Source organism: Pipistrellus hanaki (assembly GCF_964339955.1).
Source record: "Pipistrellus hanaki genome assembly, chromosome: 2".
NCBI classification, from domain to species: domain Eukaryota; kingdom Metazoa; phylum Chordata; class Mammalia; order Chiroptera; family Vespertilionidae; genus Pipistrellus; species Pipistrellus hanaki.
In genome coordinates this window covers 29,919,920-29,939,348 of record NC_140504.1, presented here as the reverse complement: position 1 = coordinate 29,939,348, position 19,429 = coordinate 29,919,920, and the positions used below count along the sequence as shown (strand labels likewise).

General features: G+C 42.8%; 1 protein-coding gene across 6 annotated transcripts in view; it reads right to left on the bottom strand.

Moving 5' to 3' along the window:
- FNDC3B (fibronectin type III domain containing 3B) overlaps positions 1 to 19,429 on the bottom strand; it is a 311,128-nt gene that overhangs the window by 5,232 nt on the left and 286,467 nt on the right. For all 6 annotated transcript variants that reach the window (XM_084874157.1, XM_084874153.1, XM_084874152.1 and 3 more), the window contains exons 24-25: positions 7,160 to 7,326; positions 6,563 to 6,690 (exon numbers count right to left, since the gene is read on the bottom strand). In XM_084874157.1, coding sequence (XP_084730283.1) covers positions 6,563 to 6,690; positions 7,160 to 7,326 — 295 coding nt within the window. The remainder of the gene's footprint in view (positions 1 to 6,562; positions 6,691 to 7,159; positions 7,327 to 19,429) is intronic.

The window sequence follows — 19,429 nt, the reverse complement described above, 5'->3', positions numbered from 1 at the left end:
CTCCTTCATTTTAAGTATCTCGTTTATTGTACTTTTTTTCTAGTAACTAAGCTCCAGAAAAACAACGATTTGTTTCTCATATTTTTCCAGATTCATCATTTCATTTGCTGTTTTCTTTGTAAGATTTTAAGCACATTCAACCTGGTGAGTTACCCTGGTTCTTTAAAGACTAAGCATGGCCTCACCTAATTACTGGTGTGACACTGGCTCCAGTTCACTGGGCCCCACCATCTTCCTGGTGTGTCCTGATAACCCCCTGGATTCTGATGCCCCGAAGAAAGCACCGTTTCCACGATGCACAGCAACAGTCCTCCCACCCAGTCGGTGTCAAGCAAAGAACTTGGGAAGTGCTGCTGTGAGGTGGCTTCTTAGTATCTGCTGCCAAACAATGACCTCACTGCAGAAAACCACTTACTAACCTCTCCCACTGATGTTTTAGAGAGTTTTGCAAAGTGGATTCATCTTTTTTATTTAATATCTATTGAAATGATTTCTATGATTTCCATAATTTGCATGACTTGATCCCTTTAAGAAAGTTGGCTCAGAAGTACATTTAATGTATTTAATAATTTTGATTGCACTTCTCAACTCTTAACTTCTTAGAGTGAAGTTCTCTGCAAATGTATTTTGAAAGCAAAGTACTTTTCTTGCACAATTAGCCAAAAAGCTTAGTGAAGGAAAATGAATATGTAATTGAAGGGAACTTCCTTAATGACAAGTCTAATCAAAAGTTAGGCTTTAATTTGTAAGTGCTTTTTTTTTAAACCATTTTTCTTGTTTTAATCAGAATAGCTCCCCCTTTCCACAACTATTGGCAATACAATGGTAACACTATCTTGAAAAAACAAAAAAAGAAATATTTTTGATAACTATATTGTGCAAAGAGCTGTATCTATTATCTCCACAGCAACCAGCACAATGGCTTGAACAAAGTGGACACTCAGTGAATGTTCTCTAATTGGAACCCTCAAAATATGCAGTAGTAGACATCCTTATCCACTGTCTGAAAAGAGGAACAGTTATTAGAAGATACACACAAACCACAGAGGCAGCAGCAAGAACTCAGTACCAGCGCAGCCCAATGTAAAAAATGGAGTCATTAACAACGATGGGGTTGTTTTCAATGTATTGATAGAAAACATGGGGTTTATAATCTACTTTAGAAATAGTCAACAATGCCTATTAAGCTTTTCAGATTAATTCTGAGCTAAGGAAAAATTAAAACAATCTCCAAGCCCCATTTCCTGAGGCTTCTGATTCCTACGGTTTGAGTTAATAGATTTGTTTTTGTGTAAATAATCACAGCCATGAGATCACAAAACCACAAGGTCACCAGGCCCGCAGCACAGCTGTGCCTCCGGCCAGGCAACGGCTTATGGATGTGCAGCTGTCCATGGCAGGGCAGCGGCCCGGCCTCCATCCATTTAAGACGCTCTTTATTGAAGTAACCAGTCAAAATACCACAATAAGTATATAGGCAATATTATTTTTACAGAGACGATTCTGTTCCTGATTTGATGTACAATATATTTTAAATTAATGATGACATGTTGATTCCCAATGAGAGGGTTTAAAGTAATTCGCAGAAAAACAAAATGAAGAATTTGTGACCCTTAATTCAGAATAACATGCTGTGCAGCCAAAATCCCTCAAACAGCCTTTCAGGGCAGAGCCCTGGAGCCTGTACCTGGACCAGAGCTGGCATCTCCCTGACGTCAGCCCTCTCCCAAGAACTGGAAGGGGGGGACACAGCTGCAGAGCACTGTCCCTCACATAGCACTTCTCAAGGCTGTGAGGATCTGAGGTGCACAGGAACCCTGAGTCAGAAATCAGCGTCCTCACTTTTACAAGATGGCGCTCAGCAAGGTGGATTAATTCCTCCAGGATCACGTGATTACGAGAGGCTGACTGACACCTCACCTCCTCTGTAGAGGGTACCAGGCTGGGCAGCACTGTGTGTGTGAGTCAAAGAGGACAGTCAGGGCAGTTCATGAACTGCTTCTTGGGGATTAGGGGTGGGGGTGGTGGGTGTGGTTTCCACTGAGAACAGGTCCATGCTGTTCTGTTACACACCAAGCACCCACAGTGCAAACAAAGCACCTCACAGTTTCTCCAGAACCCCAAGATCTATACCCGGTCTCCAGGAAATTGAATATAAATTTATTTCATATGAAATTTTAAATAAATGTATGCATGAGGATTTTTTTTTGGGTGTGAGGGGGTCATGACTTTGTCAGATGCTTAAACCTTAAACCTAAAACCCACAAGAACCTAAGAATCAGTAAAATAAATGATGGTTTTAAACTATATCCCTCTTGATCTATTCTTATTTGGCTTTGGATTTGGCACTTTAATCGTGGAAAAATAAAACACTGTACATGAGACAGTCATAGCCTTACGGTTTAATTTCTGTTAGGGAATTGAATTGAAAGCCATTAAAAATGTAATTCTATTAATATTCCACCCCAACAAATTTAATAAAAATTACTCAAATAAAACAAAAAAAACTAAAAAATATGTAGGCTCCAAGACTAAGTTTTGTCAAAAGAAGGTCTTACAGTATCTTATGTGATACCATGAAGACTCAACACATGTCCAGTACTACATTCTAAAATGACACTAAATAGAAATACACTGATACAGAGATGCCATTAAATTAAATATGGAGCTCTAGAAATTTCCAGATGCTTCAAAGGTCATCTTAATGCAACAAACAGGAGAACCAAGAATATTAATAACTTGTCGCAAATTCTGACTCCTAATAGGTAATGATGTCTTACAATTTACTACTTTTTTCTCATCTTCAATGTTTATATTTAAATATTTTTTTATAAAAAATATTGCTTTCTGAACAGGGATGTGAATATGAACATACATTCTTATGTATGCCTTAAACTATTTGCCATATTTTGTGCAAATGCATGCCTAAATATGCATGCGATTTTCATTCATTTCAAGAATACTTTACAATTAATATTGATTGAAAAGAAGTTTTAAGCTTCTTGAGAAAACCATGTGCTTAGAATGTTTATGAAGCCAAGTCAAAATTAGCAGACATCCTAATACTCAGGAAAATTTTAGATGAGATTTAATACTTTTAATTAATAATTAAATCCAGCTGAACAAAAGAAAGCTAATCAACTAGAACCAAAGCAAAGTCAAGTCACTGCTGCAAGCATAACATCAGAAAAGTCTTGGTCTTTGCCGTACGTGGCTGTGACAATAAGCGTGGGGAGCAGAAGGATAGCCTCCTCTTAAGGGTGGTTTCTTCCTAAGTTACAACATCCCTGCTACACCCACCCGATGCTGAAGCTGTAAGTGTAAATAACTCTGTTCCTTGGAAACTGCCTTTTCTGCGCTTATAAGAAACATGTACTGAGTGCCTAGCTATGTGCCAGTCCTGGGAAAATAAAAAGGGGAAAGAGCCCACACACCAGTGGATCCTGAATGGTTAGTGTGGTGATCAAGGTATACACAGTGCTCCCTCGGAGCCTGCAACCTGCAGGGCTGTGCTCAGCAGTGATTACCGCTCATTTTCTGTTGCTTTGCCTCCATGAATTCAAAGCCTGTTATCTCCGGACTATAATTATTTTAACCATTACTCTGCACACATAATATAAATAGCTTTCATTCCCTATCTTGTGTCCAGAACAAGTGAATGAAGTACTCAAAACATGATGTTTAACTTAACGCTGATTGAATAGGGAGAAGCAGAAAACTCAGTACAAATTGTCCCTGACTCAACTGAAGCTTTTCATGTACCAATACTGACCTTAATCATTTCTTGGTAAATGTAGGGAAGACATGGTTATGTGGAGAATGCTAACCCCTACCTACTGAGCCTGGCCTGTACTACTGTGTTTTTACCTATTTTTAACAATAAACTCCTGTTTGTAACTGTTTATAATAAGAAATATATTCTGAGGCATATGTGGGATTGTGTATTATATTAGTATTTATATGTCCATGGGTCTAAGCATATGCCATTAAACAAATAGCAGATTCAAAACAACCAATATGTCAATAAAATCTAGATTACTGAGTGGATTTACCTATATTTTTGGCAATGACTGACATGTATAGATACTGCTTTTTATTTTTTTTAAATATATTTTTATTTATTTTAGAGAGGAAGGAAGAGGGAGAGAGAGATGGAAACATCAATGATGAGAGAGAATCACTGATCAGCTGCCTTCTGAATGCACCCTACTGAGCCAGCAACCTGGACATGTGCCCTGACAGGGAATCAAACCGTGACCTTCTGGTTCACAGGTCAACGCTCAACCACTGAGCCATCCAGCAGGGGCTAGATACTGCCTTTTAAAGGTAAAACAGTAACCACTGTGCTTTAAGAACATTTGTTTCCAAAAATATGTGTAAAAGTATGAGACATGGGATAAAAGGAAAATTCAATGACGGATATGCGATGAATGTACTGTTGGGAAATGAATTGTTAAGTGTCAAGTAATATGTTGTGAAATTTGTAACATTTCATCTCTAACCATGTTTGGATTGCCACTGAACAGGAAAATGCTACTGGTGTTAAAGATGACTAAATCTAGCAGGAAAATCCTCTGATCTCTACCTGAGCTGAGACCCTGGAACCAATCACATCTTTCTGGCAAGCTGAAACAATTACACACGTAAAATTATTTACTTTGAAACCGGACATATTGTGTAGGATGAGATTGGAAAGTGAAAGGAAACAGTAGTGTTTTTGCTTTTATTTAAGAGGAATAGTGGAAACTTTGGTGACATCATCCATTGATGTTACTCAATACTAGTGGATGTCATAGTTAAAATACAGTTTTTACAAAATGTGCTGAAAGCAATTCATTCTTTTATCTGACACCCCATATTAATAAAGTACAGTGAAATGTACCAAAATTTCTTTGATTCATTTTATACATTTTTATTTGCAAGTATTATCTCTCTCTCTCTCTCTCTCTCTCTCTCTCTCTCTCTCTCTCTCTCTCTCTATATATATATATATATATATATATATATATATATATAAAAGGCTAAGTGACTGACAGTACATCCGTCCAACTGAGTGGCAGATATATATGACATGCACTGGCAATTTAAAAATAAACGTTGAGCCGAAACTGGTTTGGCTCAGTGGACAGAGCATCAGCCTGCGGACTGAAAGGTCCCGGGTTCAATTCCGGTCAAGGGCATGTACCTTGGTTGCGGGCACATCCCCAGTAGGGGGTGTGCAAGAGGCAGCTGATTAATGATTCTCTCTCATCGATGTTTCTAACTCTCTATCCCTTTCTCTTCCTCTCTGTAAAAAATCAATAAAATATATTAAAAAATAAATAAATAAAAATAAACGTTGACTTGTGCATGTGAGATACATATAAAGCTCTCGCTGGTGCCAATCACACGTGTGTTTTAATTTTATAATACTATATTATATATACTATTTTGACATGTAGTTTTTTTCAGTAATGAAATTACCGCATGAATCTTTCTTCTAATTAATTTCAATGTGCATGAATCTGTGCATTAGGCCTAGTTACAATATAAGAAACATAGACCAGCAATTAAACAAAAACTGAATCAGATTATTTTCAACTTGCTTTGTGTATCTGTAGCTTCAAGAGCTGGATAAAGAATTCTTCACTAATTATGCTAATTTCAGAAGACAGGTGGCAATGTGTCTTCAATTTTCTGAGTTTGATATAAATGCATGACTAAAGTGCTGATAAGAAATGGGCCTTAGCTTTCCTAATGTAGTAACGGTATGATGTCCTGATTTCACATAAACAAATAGTCATTAAGTTCCTGGGAACATTATAGAAACCAACAGAGTATCTGAATTTTTACTTGCCACTGTTTTAGAATGTGTGGGTTTGGAAGAATCAGGGATCAAGAAGGGGTGTGAAAATCATAAAACTAAATTCTCTTTCTTGCTAGATTCCAATGACATTTTCTCTTGTGTAGGTTTATCATGATCTGCACAGCCTTGCTGCTCAGGTGATGGCCCAGCAACATCAGCATCACGTGGGAGCTTGAACCCTCACCCGAGACCCACTGAACCAGAGTTTGCATTTTAACAGGTTCCCATGCACATTGCAGGGTGACCTAGCTCCTCAATCACAGGCCGCAAGAGTCGGTAGGTCCTATTCCTTATTCTGCTGCTGTAACTTCTATTCAAAGCAGACGGGACACAGGCTTCAGTAGTTCAGTAAAGATTACCTGCTCTCTACAGTAAAACCTCTGGCACTTTAGCTTTTAATTACAGACAAGACTTTGATGTTTGCAAACACCACAGCCAATATCAAATATAAATACAGTACTCTTTACAGATAAGATTATGTTTGAGAACTGACCATCAGTGTTGTTTGAGATGAATACCACCACATGCAAATAAAATGTAAACTAGGGCTTACAAACTCTAAAGAATTAGGTAATGGGTATGCGTAGGGAGTTTCCACAATTGACTAAAAAAAAAAAAAATGAAGCTCACTGGTCACTGAATCACCCACGGAGACAGGGGAAGGCAAGGGCCAGCCTGACTCAGAGCTGCACACCTGCTGTGCATAGTGGTTCTCACCTGTTTGTACTCAGATTCTCTTCCGACCAATACCTGCAGAACGTAGTTGACAGGGTCACCTTTCATTGGTGGTACCGTCTCCCATAAAATTTCACATGAGTTTCCTTCTAACTGTGTTACTCGAGGTGCTGAAATACAAATTAACACATTCAAGATTAGAATTAAAAGCATCACATTAACAGTGACAATTTTAGTAATGAGAGAGAGAGAGAGAGAGAGACAGAGAGAGAGAAAGAGAGAGAGCATGAGAGTGCAATTGTCTTTTGGTAGGCCATCTCCTTTAAAGTCTCTCATTCCCCGCCCCCCGCCCCCCACCCACCCAACCCATTTCCCTAGCTTTCCTTTTAGAAAGTTATATCTTGCTGATGTTGGAAATACAGGGTATCTCCAAAAATGTGTACACACTTTAATAGCTGATAGCGCAATTTTGAAATGAATGTATTTTAATACATACTGCCTTTATAACTTAGTGTGTATAGATTTTTTGGGACACCCTATAATACAAGAGTATACTTCAAGTCAGACTTGTACCTTCTACTCTAATTTCCATTTCCTTCCTCTCACAAAAGAGCAGGCCAGAATACAGGGTCTACAAACCTTTGAGGGTCGGGGGGACACTCTTAGTTGTGCTGAAGGTGTAGGTTTCCGAGAAGGGCCCTTCCCCAGCTTCGCTCGCTGCCTGAATTCGGAAGGAGTAGCACGTGAATTCTGTCAATCTCTGGACCTTGTAGGTGTGGCTGGGTCCTCTGTAGATTGAAATAAACCTAGGAGGAGGAGCAGAATCAATCAGCCACATGAACTTTTGCTACTGAGAAGAAATGAACTGCGACACAAACTAGTGGAGCAGATTAGACCAAGTTGGTAAATGCTTTTCATACAGTCTGAATTATAATAATCACTCAGTTGCTAGTTATAATTAAGTTTAGGGTCTCATATATCTTTATATAAAAGAAAAACACGCATTTAAGTACATATAAAGCTTAGAATGAAATCTCTTTAATTATGCTATAGATATGTTTCTAGAGTGCTTTTATTAATAAAATTTCAAGTTTTTCATAATGGTAGTATCTATATAATCTGATACTGTCAATCTACCTTCTACTATGTACCAGGCAATGAAGTTAATGTTAATTGGCCACCTAAGAAATACAATGTCCCATTTCCCTGAATTTTCCAAAACTGAGGTTTAGCTAGAAAATACTTAAACATGTACCCTCTACCTCCCCAAGAGCTCTCAAAGCCCCATTCCCAATCTAATAAGAAGACATTTAGGATTATAACTCTTGGGAGAAAATATGTAAAAGAAACAAAATGCTTTGCTCAGAATCATCTATCACAGTTAATCAAAATAACAGAAAAACAGCACAGGTAGGCTAACCAGTTTAGACTGACAGCTTCTGAATCCTTCTCCCATCTGCACCAGGACACAATATTCATACTTCGCTGTTAATTAATATTTCCATGAAACATAAGCATAGAGGGCATGAGATTAAAAAATAAATCCTTACCCAGCCAGCATGGTTCACTGGCTGAGCATCCACCTATGAACCAGGTCACAATTCAATTCCGGGTCAGGGCACATGCCTAGGTTGTGTGGTCAATCCCCGGTACAGGGCGTGCAGGAGGCAACGGGTCAATGATTCTCTCTCACCTGGATGTTACCCTCCCTCTCTCCCTCTCCCTTTCCTCTCTGAAATAAATAAAAAAAATATTTAAAAAAAAAATAAGGCCTTACATGTCAACTCTTGTCCCTCAGGGCCTTGAAAAATTGCTATTTTCACAATGAAACTGCATTACTGAGAACGACATCACATGGTCATCATTTGTCTTTTTAAAAAACAAAACAAAAAAAAACACACCCCACCAAAAATATGATTATATTTAATACACAAGTTTAATACAACCGAAAAGTAAAACACCAAAGTAAAACAGTAACAAAAAACATGGTATTTCATTTGCAATGAATGAGAAATGGTTAACATCTTTAGTCACAAACAAGCTCCCATCATTTGTCTTTTTACAGCTACTAGTAACTATAAAATTTTGGAAGTAACATAGACGTCCCATAAATTATCCAGGATCTTTAGGAGATTCGGGATCTGGATCCTGTTGGTCCAGGGACACTTGGAGAACACTGTCGGAGCTAATCCAACCACACAACTGCTTTGCTGCGAGAGACAACGTGGATCTGCAGTCTCCAGTGCTTCCTCCTCACAGCACCTGAGGACAAGCGCTGTGTCCAGATGCTGCAGGAAGTTGGTCAGTGAGAGAATCATAATTCAAAATGTGACTCTTAGGTCCATTTGGCCTAAGGGGTGAGCAAAATTCATGCATTCATTTGGCAAACATTCGAACATCTGCTGTGCACCAGGCTTTGTGCGTTCAAAGCCGAATAAGACCTAATCCCTGTCAGTGAGTTGGTCCTGGGTCTGGGCAGGGTTTTCTGAGGGAGAGCAGCAGCTTTTCCACGTGCTAGGGAACAGTCCCTCTGGGTAGATGAATGGATAGAGGTAAAACAATTTTCTAAATAAAAACTGTCAGAATCAACACTTATTTTAAAATATCCATGCATTCATCAGCCTTTGCGGTTGAGTTCCTGAGCCACAGTCCTTCTACCTATTACATGGCCCTCTGCTCTGCTCTGCTCTGTAAGGAAGCACCTTTAACTGAAAGCTGAACATGTTAATGCCAGGGAAAGCCAGAGTCCAGGCTGAAGCCCGCAAATACCATGGCAACCTATTCAGTGCTCTTGATGCATAACCACCTTAATGAAGATACTCTTGCTAATGCCAGAGGCAGACAGCTATTTATTAACTCAGCCTCACCTGGGCCAGAATCTCTAACCTGAGTAATTGCCCTTAATTATACCACAAAATGGAAATGATGTGTGACATCTCCACTACAAACTTACAACAAAGCCTGGATTTTAAAGGAGTTGGGGGGATATACCCCCAGCAGTGGCTCCCTGTCCTGCCCTGCTTGAAGGTGAGCATTTCCTTTTGAAAAGAAGTCCAGTATGACCATGGAGGCAGCAGCATGTCTCTGACCGCCCCTTTAATGCAGCCACCTGTCTGCTCCGCTGCTAATAGAGCATGACCTGTTTGCTGCTCCGATGAAAGCCATCACTGTGTTGCCTCCCTTCCCTCCCCTCAGAAAAGGCATGGATGAGGGGAGGGGGTTTTCTTACTTGGTTCTCAAAATGCATATGGAAATAGCTAACACAGATGGTGGCTAGTTAACCAGGTGCAGAGCCCTCAGTAGGAGGAAAGACAGTGGAGGGCATGACAGACTCTCTCCTGAGTGCAAGGGGCAAGGAGGTGGGGAGGGGAGACACTGGAGATCCTAAGAGTTTTGGGGTTACAACTCCAAGAGAGCCAAGCATCAATAGTGTCAACCCCACGTTAACTGCCCACCCAGAGAAATAGATGCACCCTATCCCCATGGGCCTGTGTCCTAATGGACACTCAAGTGCCCACGGTCAGAGGAGCTGGGCAATGAAGCCAAGGGGGTTGCACCCTCTGCTTCCTGAGGACCTCCCCCAGTCACCTCAGCCCACAGGGGGCTGTTTCAGACAGGCACCATGTCTGCACACTGTTTAAGAGCTCAAATTTTTCTCACTTTAGAAATCTCCTCTATCCTTTTTTCCTTAAGAAAATGGATAGCTAAGAGCAGAGATAGGTAAGGAAATAGCTAAGGAAATGAATAGCTAAGAGAACTGAAGAATCAGATTGTGGGGTGAAAGTGATGAGAAATCTGGTATGGAATATGAAATATGGAAGTCATTTACCATAGTTACTTCTTATTATATATTATTTTACTGTTTTAACAAAGAAATTTATAAAATGTACAAATAGGCAGAGTCTAGTTCAGTTTAACAATCCTGTATAATAAAGAGGAAATATGCAAATTGACCTTCATGCCCTCACACAAGATGGCCTCCCCCATGTGGTCAAAGATGGCCGCAACAAGATGGCTGGCAGGGGAGGGTAGTTGTGGGTGATCAAGCCAGCAGGGGAGGGCAGTTGGGGGCAACCAGGCCTGTAGAAGAGAGCAGTTGGGTTTGACCAGGCTGGCAGGGGAGGGCAGTTGGGGGCAATTAGGCCAGCAGGGGAGCAGTCAGGCATCTATTAGGCTGGCAGAGGAGTGGTTAGGGGGTGATCAGGCTGGGAGGCAGGGGAGAGGTTGGGAGCCAGCAGTCTTGGATTGTGAGAGGGATGTCCCAGATTGGAGAGGGTGCAGGCTGGGCTGAGGGACAGGCCCCCCCGCCCCCCCCCCCCCCCCAAAAAAAAGCCTCAGTGCATGAATTTTATGCACCAGGCCTCTAGTCAGGAAATAAAATCCTTCAAAAAATCTCAGCTTTAATTTTAGGTTTCAGAAAATATCTTCATATAAAAGACTGTTTGGCACTTTCAGTCTAATCCTAAGGGTTTTAGTTTTGAAAACTTTTAATGGGTAACACTGGTTGTAAGCTTTCTACGCCCATCTTGGTAACTGATATGCTCTCTCTAAGTGCAGGTTCTGCGACCAGGACTGGCATTGCAGACTGAAACATCAGCGACTCCATCCTCTTCATGCCTCCACATTATCCACTGTGCAATCATAGGACCAGCCTCAGAGAGCTGTTGTGAGGGTTAAGTGGGTTAATAAAATAAGAGTGCTCAGAACACCTCTGACATGTAATAACCACTTATTATATGTTAGCTGTAATTATTTTACAATGCTGAGAATATAGGGCTTTAATTACTAGAGGCCCGGTGCATGAAATTTGTGCACAGGGGAGGGGAGGGAGTATATGTGTCCCTCAGCCCAGCCTGCACCCTCTCCAATCTGGGACATCCCTTTCACAATCCAGGTCTGCTGGCTCCCAACTGCTCACCTGCCTGCCTGCCTGATTGCCCCTAATTGCCCTCCCCTGATGGCCTGGTCACCCCTAACTGCCCTCCCCTGCCAACCTGGTCACCCCTAACTGCCCTCCCTTGCCAGTCTGGTCGCAGCTAATTGCCCCTCCCCTACCAATATGGTCACTCCCAAATGCCCCCTCACGCAGGCCTGGCACCCCCAACTGCTCTCCCCTGCAGTCCTGGTCCTCCCCAACTGCCCTCCTCTGCAGGCCTGGTTCCTCCTGCAACTGCCCTGCAGGCCTGGTCCCCTCCAACTGCCCTCCACAGCAGGCCTGGTTGCCCCTAATTGCCCTCTTCTGCCAGCCCAGTCACCCCTAACTGCCCTCCCTGCTGCCCTAACTGGTCCTCCCCTGCAGGCTGGTGTCTCACCCCCCCCCCCTCAACTGCCCTCCCCTGCAGGCCTGGACCCCCCCAACTGCTCTCCCCTGCAGGCCTGGTTGCCCCTAACTGCCCTCCCCTGAACTGGCTGCCCCAAACTGCTCTCCCCTGCTGGACTGGTCACCTCCAACTGCCCTCCCCTGCTGGACTGGTTGCCCCCAACTGCCCTCCCCTGCAGGCCTGGTCCCTCCTAACTTCCCTCCCCTGCATGCCTGGGTCCTTCCCAACTCCCCTCCCCTGCAGGCCTGATCACCCACAACTGTTCTCCCTTGCATGCCATCTTGTGGTGGCCATCTTGTGTCCACAGGTGGGAAGTCAACTTTGACCACATGAGGGCTGCCATCTTGTGTATTTGAGTGATGGTCAATTTACATATTACTCTTTTATTTGAATCCTCACCCAAGGATATTTTATTTCCATTGACTTTTAGAGAGAGTGAAAGGGGGAAGGGGAGAGAGAAACATTGAATGATTGTCTCCTGAAGCCTGGGGATTACCCTGCAACCAAGGTACATGGCCTTGACCAGGAACTGAACCTGCTACCCTTCAGTCCTTGGGTCAATGCTCTACCCACTTAGCAAACTGGACAGGGCAAGGCAAGACAGGATTTTAACAAAGAGATGACACTCTCCCTCTGGGAGACCATTTGCATCACTGTCTTTTCTCCTGGGTAGGAAGTTAGCTGCATGGTGAGCAAGGCTGCCCTGCAGACCAGACCCCTGACCTCAGGCATCAGTTGTAGGACTCCATCCACATGCATGTTTAAGGTTGCTGGTCTTCTCACACTAGGACCCATCACCCACCAGTGATGTGCAGGCACCTCCCTCAGCAGACCTTGGTGGGAGGCAATGTGACAACTCATGCTAAAGTCACCTCACAGAGTAGGCCTCACTGATCCTAAATTCCATTCTGTATAAGCTGACAGTCTGTTTAAGTCTTCTGTTTAAAATAAAACAAGCCAACCAAAACAAAAAGCAGGCAAGACAACACAAAAAGAACACAATTCCTCTTGTATCTTCATTCTGTAATTATTTTCTATCATTCTAAGAGGCAAAGCCCGAGATCTATGCCTGTTGCACAGTGGCCTCTTTAGGAGGCTCCGTAGTTAACATACCCTGTGGCTAGCACCACTCAGTGAGAGATTAACAATATTCATCAAATATTTGTCTTTCAAAGATCAACTTAATTTTTCCCCCTCCTAAATCTTTTTTATTTTTTAAAGACCAACCTCATTTTAAAATTCACTAATAGTAAGCGAGAAGCCTTTGGTGGTAGAATTAAACACGCTATACTTCCTAAGACACATGATGGGAGAATTCACACTTAAAATGCAACCAAGGACTGAGCTCAGTGCACAGCTTAGCCATAAGGAGCGCAGTAGCACAGGAGCATTCACATACAAAAGTAACAGTGAACATTTCATTTTTACTCTGCTCACCAAATTAGATTAAATTATTCTGGGTAGACTCCTCCCTCTCCCGCTCCATTTAGAATGCACAGGGTCAGTGCTTGGACCCCACACATGCTCATGCACCACATGTCCTGGAACATGAGGCATAGCAGAGGTGGAGAGGAGTCTGGTTGGCGTGAAGGCCTGAACTGTACTACCTTGGCATGCACTGCCCAAGTCTGGAGAAGGAAGAAGATCCCAGAATGGCGAGAAATCAACTCGGAATACGGGGAGACATAGAAACAACAGGGGTGACTAACCACAAAAGATGGTTAAAAGAACTCTCTCTGACACCTCAAACCCTTGATTTCTGAGGGTGGGTGTGGCCCAGGAACAAGGGACACCCTGTGTGGGGAAAGGCCTGCTTCCCCTGGCCACTCCCTGGACCATGCGTCCCTTTTCCTTCCCCACTCCAAACACTGTTGGAGGGAAGTGGTGGAGTGCAGGGGCTTTGACCCAGGAAGACTGGATGCAAATCTCAGCTCTGCCTCTTACCGCCCAATCACTAGCCCCTGCTAAGCATCAGTTTCTCCCATCTGCAAAACAGGGACAGTCTCCATCTCCCAGGCTGTTTTAAGAGTCAAATGTTGGAATATTGGTAAAAAGCCCCAAAAGAGTTCAATACATGGTATCCACCTCAGGCATCAGCTTATACAGAATGATATTTAGGATCAGTGAGGCCTACTCTGTGTGGTGACTCTAGCATGAGCTGTCACATTGCCTGTCCCACCTCCCACCTCCCAGGGATCCAGACAGGCTAGTGTGCCCTGAAAACAGCTGTGTCCTCACCCCTGGCATGCAGCCCTCTCCCCAGGTTATTGGGGCCCATCGCCAGCTCAATCCCAGCAGGAGCAGGCCCATCACAACTTGTGATGTTCTGTGCTAGACAGACACATAGCTCTCCCCAAGATAATGGGGATGTAGCCTGTGCTAGACAGACACATAGCTCTCCCCAAGATAACTTAATCTAACTTGGTGACCAGAGTAAAAATGAAATGTTCAGTTACTTTTGTTACATGAATGCTCCTGGGCTATAAACACAATGCAATAATATGTGTGCAGCAGGTGACATGGTTCCGGGACCACATTAAATGCACAAAAGTCACTGAGCAATTTAGTGTCAGTTCAGGCTGAGGCATATGTAGCCCCGGGGATCCCAATGGTATCATAGCTTCTACCTCATCCTCAGTCCCCGCTGCCCATGGCCATGTATGTACCTTTGGAGGCACCAGCCCCAGGAGGCAGGGCTCCTGTGAACACCCAGTGAGAAGAGGAAAGGTGTGGGAACACCTGTGGGGCTCCACTGCAGTGCTGCCCCATTGGCACGGGACTGAAGGTAGAGTGGGTAAAACACTCTTCCAGGCAGCAGACTTGACCGTGGGCTCTAGTGCCGTTCAGGTGTTTCGGTCTCTGTAAACAGGTATGATAATAGTGCTGACCCCTCAGGGGGCTGTTGTGAGAATATAATGGGATGGTGCAGGGAGAGCCCATTACAAAATGCCCAGCACTTGTTATTGATAACGAAGCACCAAGGCTCTGAGCGATTTACCTCCTTTCTCAATGCTGCAGAAGCCTGAAGGCTGGCCCCAGAATGCTTCCCTCTTATCTTCCCACAGGCTTTCCTGAGCTGGAGAGAAAGCTGGGCAAGTGAATACCATCCGCCCAGTCTAGCAAACCCAGGCCAAGGCGGCCAAGAACTGCTGCAGAAAACAGATGGTGATGGGAGCAGGGGGTCCTACATGAGAGCTGCCTATTAATGGGAATGTGGGCCTTTTTGATTAGGGAAAGGGAAAATGGAGAGAAATGCTCTCTTGGTACAAAAAATATTTACTTGTGAGAAAAGACATAAACAAGGCAGAAGTTGGGTGGGTCACTGAAAGTCCAGTCTAAATTAATTCTTTCATGGCTCTGCCTCCGACTTGCTTCAGTGTGACTGAATGCCTTCTTGAGAGTAAACACTTGGAGAGTAACAAGCACATATGGGTTTTAATGTTGGCAATTTATCAGTGATTAAAAACATGCTCTAAGTTATCTGCGAATACAAAATGATTCTGCGCCTTCTGTGGGCCTGTCAGAGCACTCCATGAGGGGAGGAGGGGGGAGGGTGGAACAAAGACCTTGGCCACAATGCAGAGTCTGTTACCTTCACTGTGAACTTGAACAAGCTGATAACTCCCAAGACTCAGTTTCCAGACATTTGTAATAATAATGTCTTGTTTATCTGGCAGTAATTTTTACGCGATCCAAATCAAAGGACCAAATAAATTCTATGATCCATATTAAATACATACCGTACTAGGAAGACAAAATAAGATATTCTTGACATTTTTAAGAAATTCTAGGGGGTGGTTATACTTTTAACCTCAGTATTTTAAGCTTTAACACTCCGAAAGATGACTCTTTGCACCAAAGTGCAACTGAAAAAACCCAGACATGCTACATTTTTTAACTTTTCTTTATCTATATATATAAAAGGCTAAGCAACTAGCCGACTGGCTGACAGGTATGACACACACTGACCACCAGGGGCAGATGTTCAACACAGGAGTTACTGAGCAACAGCAACTTTGCAGAGTGCCCTCTTGCATTCCAGGATCCCTCGGGGGATGTCGGACTGCCAGTTTCGGCCAGATCCCCACAGGCCAGGCCAAGGGACCCCACTTGCCAGAGAGACCCCACTCACTCGCAGATGCCCCTTGATCCCAGCGCTGCCCCAGGTGCAGCCAGCCGGGAAGGGACTGTGGGAGGTTGGCTCCCGGGTGTGTCTGGCCCATCTGGCTCAGTCCTGTCCCACTGGCCACCTTCTAATTAATTTCCTTTCAGTGTGCAGGAATCCGTGCACCGGGCCTCTAGTGTTAAATAATTTTAGAGGAAAATGATATATGAAGAATTTAACTTTAAAATGTGCTTCTTTAAAAACAGTTTTGTTCCAAAAGATATATCCAAGAAAGCTCTTGGATAGCTTAACAGGGGTGGGGAACCTTTTTCCTGCCAAGGGTCATTTGGATATTTATACCATTATTCATGGGGCATATAAAATTATCAACTGAAAAAATTAGTCTGATGTACTTGGTCAAACATTGAATTAACTCACACCTAAGGCCTTGGCAGGGCCCAACCAAATGATTTCATGGTTCTTCTATGGCCCATGGCCAGATGTTCCCTACCCCAGGCTTATAACTTCAATTTGCAGGAGAACATGAGAGAGAATGCTAAGGTTTTTGTGTTCACTCCTTTGTTGCTATCTTGTAATTTCTAGGCCATTACAGGCTAACAGCAGCCCATTAATATCAACTCGTCAAAATGATTCAATCTGCTGACCTAAAATGGCCTGCAATTTAATAAGGGCTACAAATGGCACATTTCAAAACATGTTTCACACTGTTACACATCAATAGATGCTAGGAAGCTCGGTACAGCTATATTCCTTAACAGTGACATGCCACTGCCTTTATTTTTTCTCTGTTTTCCCTGGGTTTTATGGTGTGCGTGAATACCTTACATTACTGAAGTGACGTTTGGGAATAGAGGATGCTCAATAACAGGAATGGATAGCATGTGCCCTCACGCCACCAAGAACACCGAGTCCTGTCATGTCTATGCAGAAGCAGCTGAAGCAGATGGCATGGTGTGGGGACACCTGAGGCAGGGAAGGTGTGTTCCCTGCACTGGTTTGCATGTTAATGAGCCATCCCCATATGCAGGCTGAGCATGGAAAGTGCCAAGAGCCATTTCCAAAACACCAATGAGGAAAGGAGTGAAATCCCTGCCCTGTCCCTAGCTGCATTCGGACCTCCGACTTGTGATGGATCAGGCTGCAGTACTTTACGGTTAGGGTTCTTTTCTAGGAAATAAAATGTCACCCTGGCTACTGATAAAAACTATTTACGTAGCATAAAGAATAAAAATTTCCTATTTTCAATTTTTTGTTCAAACTGAATTTTGTTGTTAATATGTTAAAGAAATTTATTTATATTCAAAGGAAGGATGACTGGAGTCTCCAGAGACCACCTGAGGACCTTGAGACTTCCCATTCTTCTGCTTTGCTTTCAAGTCTAGACAGTGAGTCTCCTCTTCAAGCTCTTCCCAGGCTTCCAAATTTCTGTTTTCCCGCCTCTATAATATTTTAGTGGCCTTGACTCAGTCTGATCTGATTGAGAAAAAATGGTGAGGAAAATGCTACCCAATTCTGTTTGGTTATTTATTTTAAGAAAGAAAGTCTTTTTTCAAATTGAAGTATTGTACTCTGAATTCTACTTCTGGCTTAAGGTATCAAATAGTTCATTTACCATCCCTCACCTCGGCCCATGTCTGAACATGTTATCCTGAGGCTGACTAAGCTGGCAGTACCCTTTATAGTGTAGGTTGCATTTTTGTAGTCCCTTTCTAAGAAATAGAAATGCTTTCCTCCCATTCATCAGGGATTGGAGGCAGGCATCATTAGCTCTGTTTTGTAGAGAGAGACACTAAGACAGAAAAGAAGTTCAGGGACATCCCTCTAGGCATCTAGATACTCAATAACCGGTCTGGGATTACAGCAGAGACTTACCACCGTGGCTGGGAACTCAACTGCCTTCCGGTAATGAAGGTGAGGTAAAAATGTCACATACCCAACCAGGATGATCATGTGAATCAGGGACAATTCCAGAGAAAGAACAAGGGCAACTAATCCTGAGGCTGTCTTGTGGGCCCCGAGCTAGTTGCCTGACATCTATTTCATTTAATTCAGCAATATGCTCTGAGAAATAGAAGCAGGAGCTTGTTCAGTAATAGGCATGCTTAAGCAAGTTCCTTCCTCCCACAGTGGTCATGCAACCTGCCCACTTTTACTAGTTGCCGGTGTGTATTTCTCAGGGTTAATTTATGCAGATTGCCTTCTGTCCCTTACCAACAGAGAGACATTACAAAGCCCCTCTGATTCTGCTGCTGAAGGGAAAAGTGTCAGGAGCTCAAGGGCTGAGTTCATCGGAGCAAGTGGTAATTATCCACTCAATTAGAGCCCTCTGCCCAGCCCTATTTTGCTGGAGCCTTATTTTAAAATGCACTAGCTGTTTGACTAAAGCTGAACAACAGATGAGCCATAAATGCATTCCTGGAATTTAACTTCCCCTTGCCGCAGTGCTGTGTACAATTACCAGGAACATGGACCCAGGAGGGTCAGGACAAGAATCAGCATCAAGTCAAATTCTGTGAGGCCAGTGTAACATTTCATTTCAGTAACACAGACAAATGCATCTTCAAAACCATCAGTACAGTGTTACAACCTTAAAATGCACGAGCTGACCTTGTTATTCTAATCCCTGTATTAGGTTAGCACAGAATTATGAAAATGTTTACTTTGGGTTTTATTTTTCTCGCATACACAGGAATCAAAGACATCCCGACCTTCTGTGCTCAATCTGCTAAGAATAATGCACTTAATCACTCTCTAAACAAATTAATATAATTTTATTTTTTCTTTGGAATTAAATTCTCTTATGTTGTCTGTTCATTACTTCACATTAATTTATTTTCTCAAAAGATAAACTCCTTAAAGATAAGCCACATACCTCAGAAGACCTAGCACACCGTAGTAATTCAAGAAAAAAAAATGTACGATGGTGTGATGATAATCTAACTCCTAGGGCTAAACATAGTCCTGTACAAATAAAGCACAGCTTTGAGGCTAACACATAATACATAGCCAGTGACCTTAGGCTGGGAACCTGTGGATCAAAAGCCTCATTACATGGGAAACAAATGTCCGTTTCAAGGGGGAAGCACACTCAACACAGCAACTATTGGGGATCTGGATGGATTCTCGGTTGATTTAGTTTGAGGCAGGGATTTGGAAAAGATGCCCTTTGGTGTTTCTTACTATTGACATGAAATTGCTCACCTTTAAACAGAGCAATGCATCAAGTAGCAGAATGGAGAGACATCATTTACTTGAGAAAGACCCAGGGCCCATTTCTGCGCTTTGGAGTCTATATATACCCTTGGTTTCTATCCAGTCCTGAGTGCTTATCTTTAGTTCCCATCCTTCCTACGGCTTTCTTGCAGGAGATTGTAAGATTTTGGACCTTTTTAAGACTCAAGTAATCTGGCACCTTCTCTAAAAAGCCTCCTCTGTTCATCTGATTTTAAGGGTATAATAGAT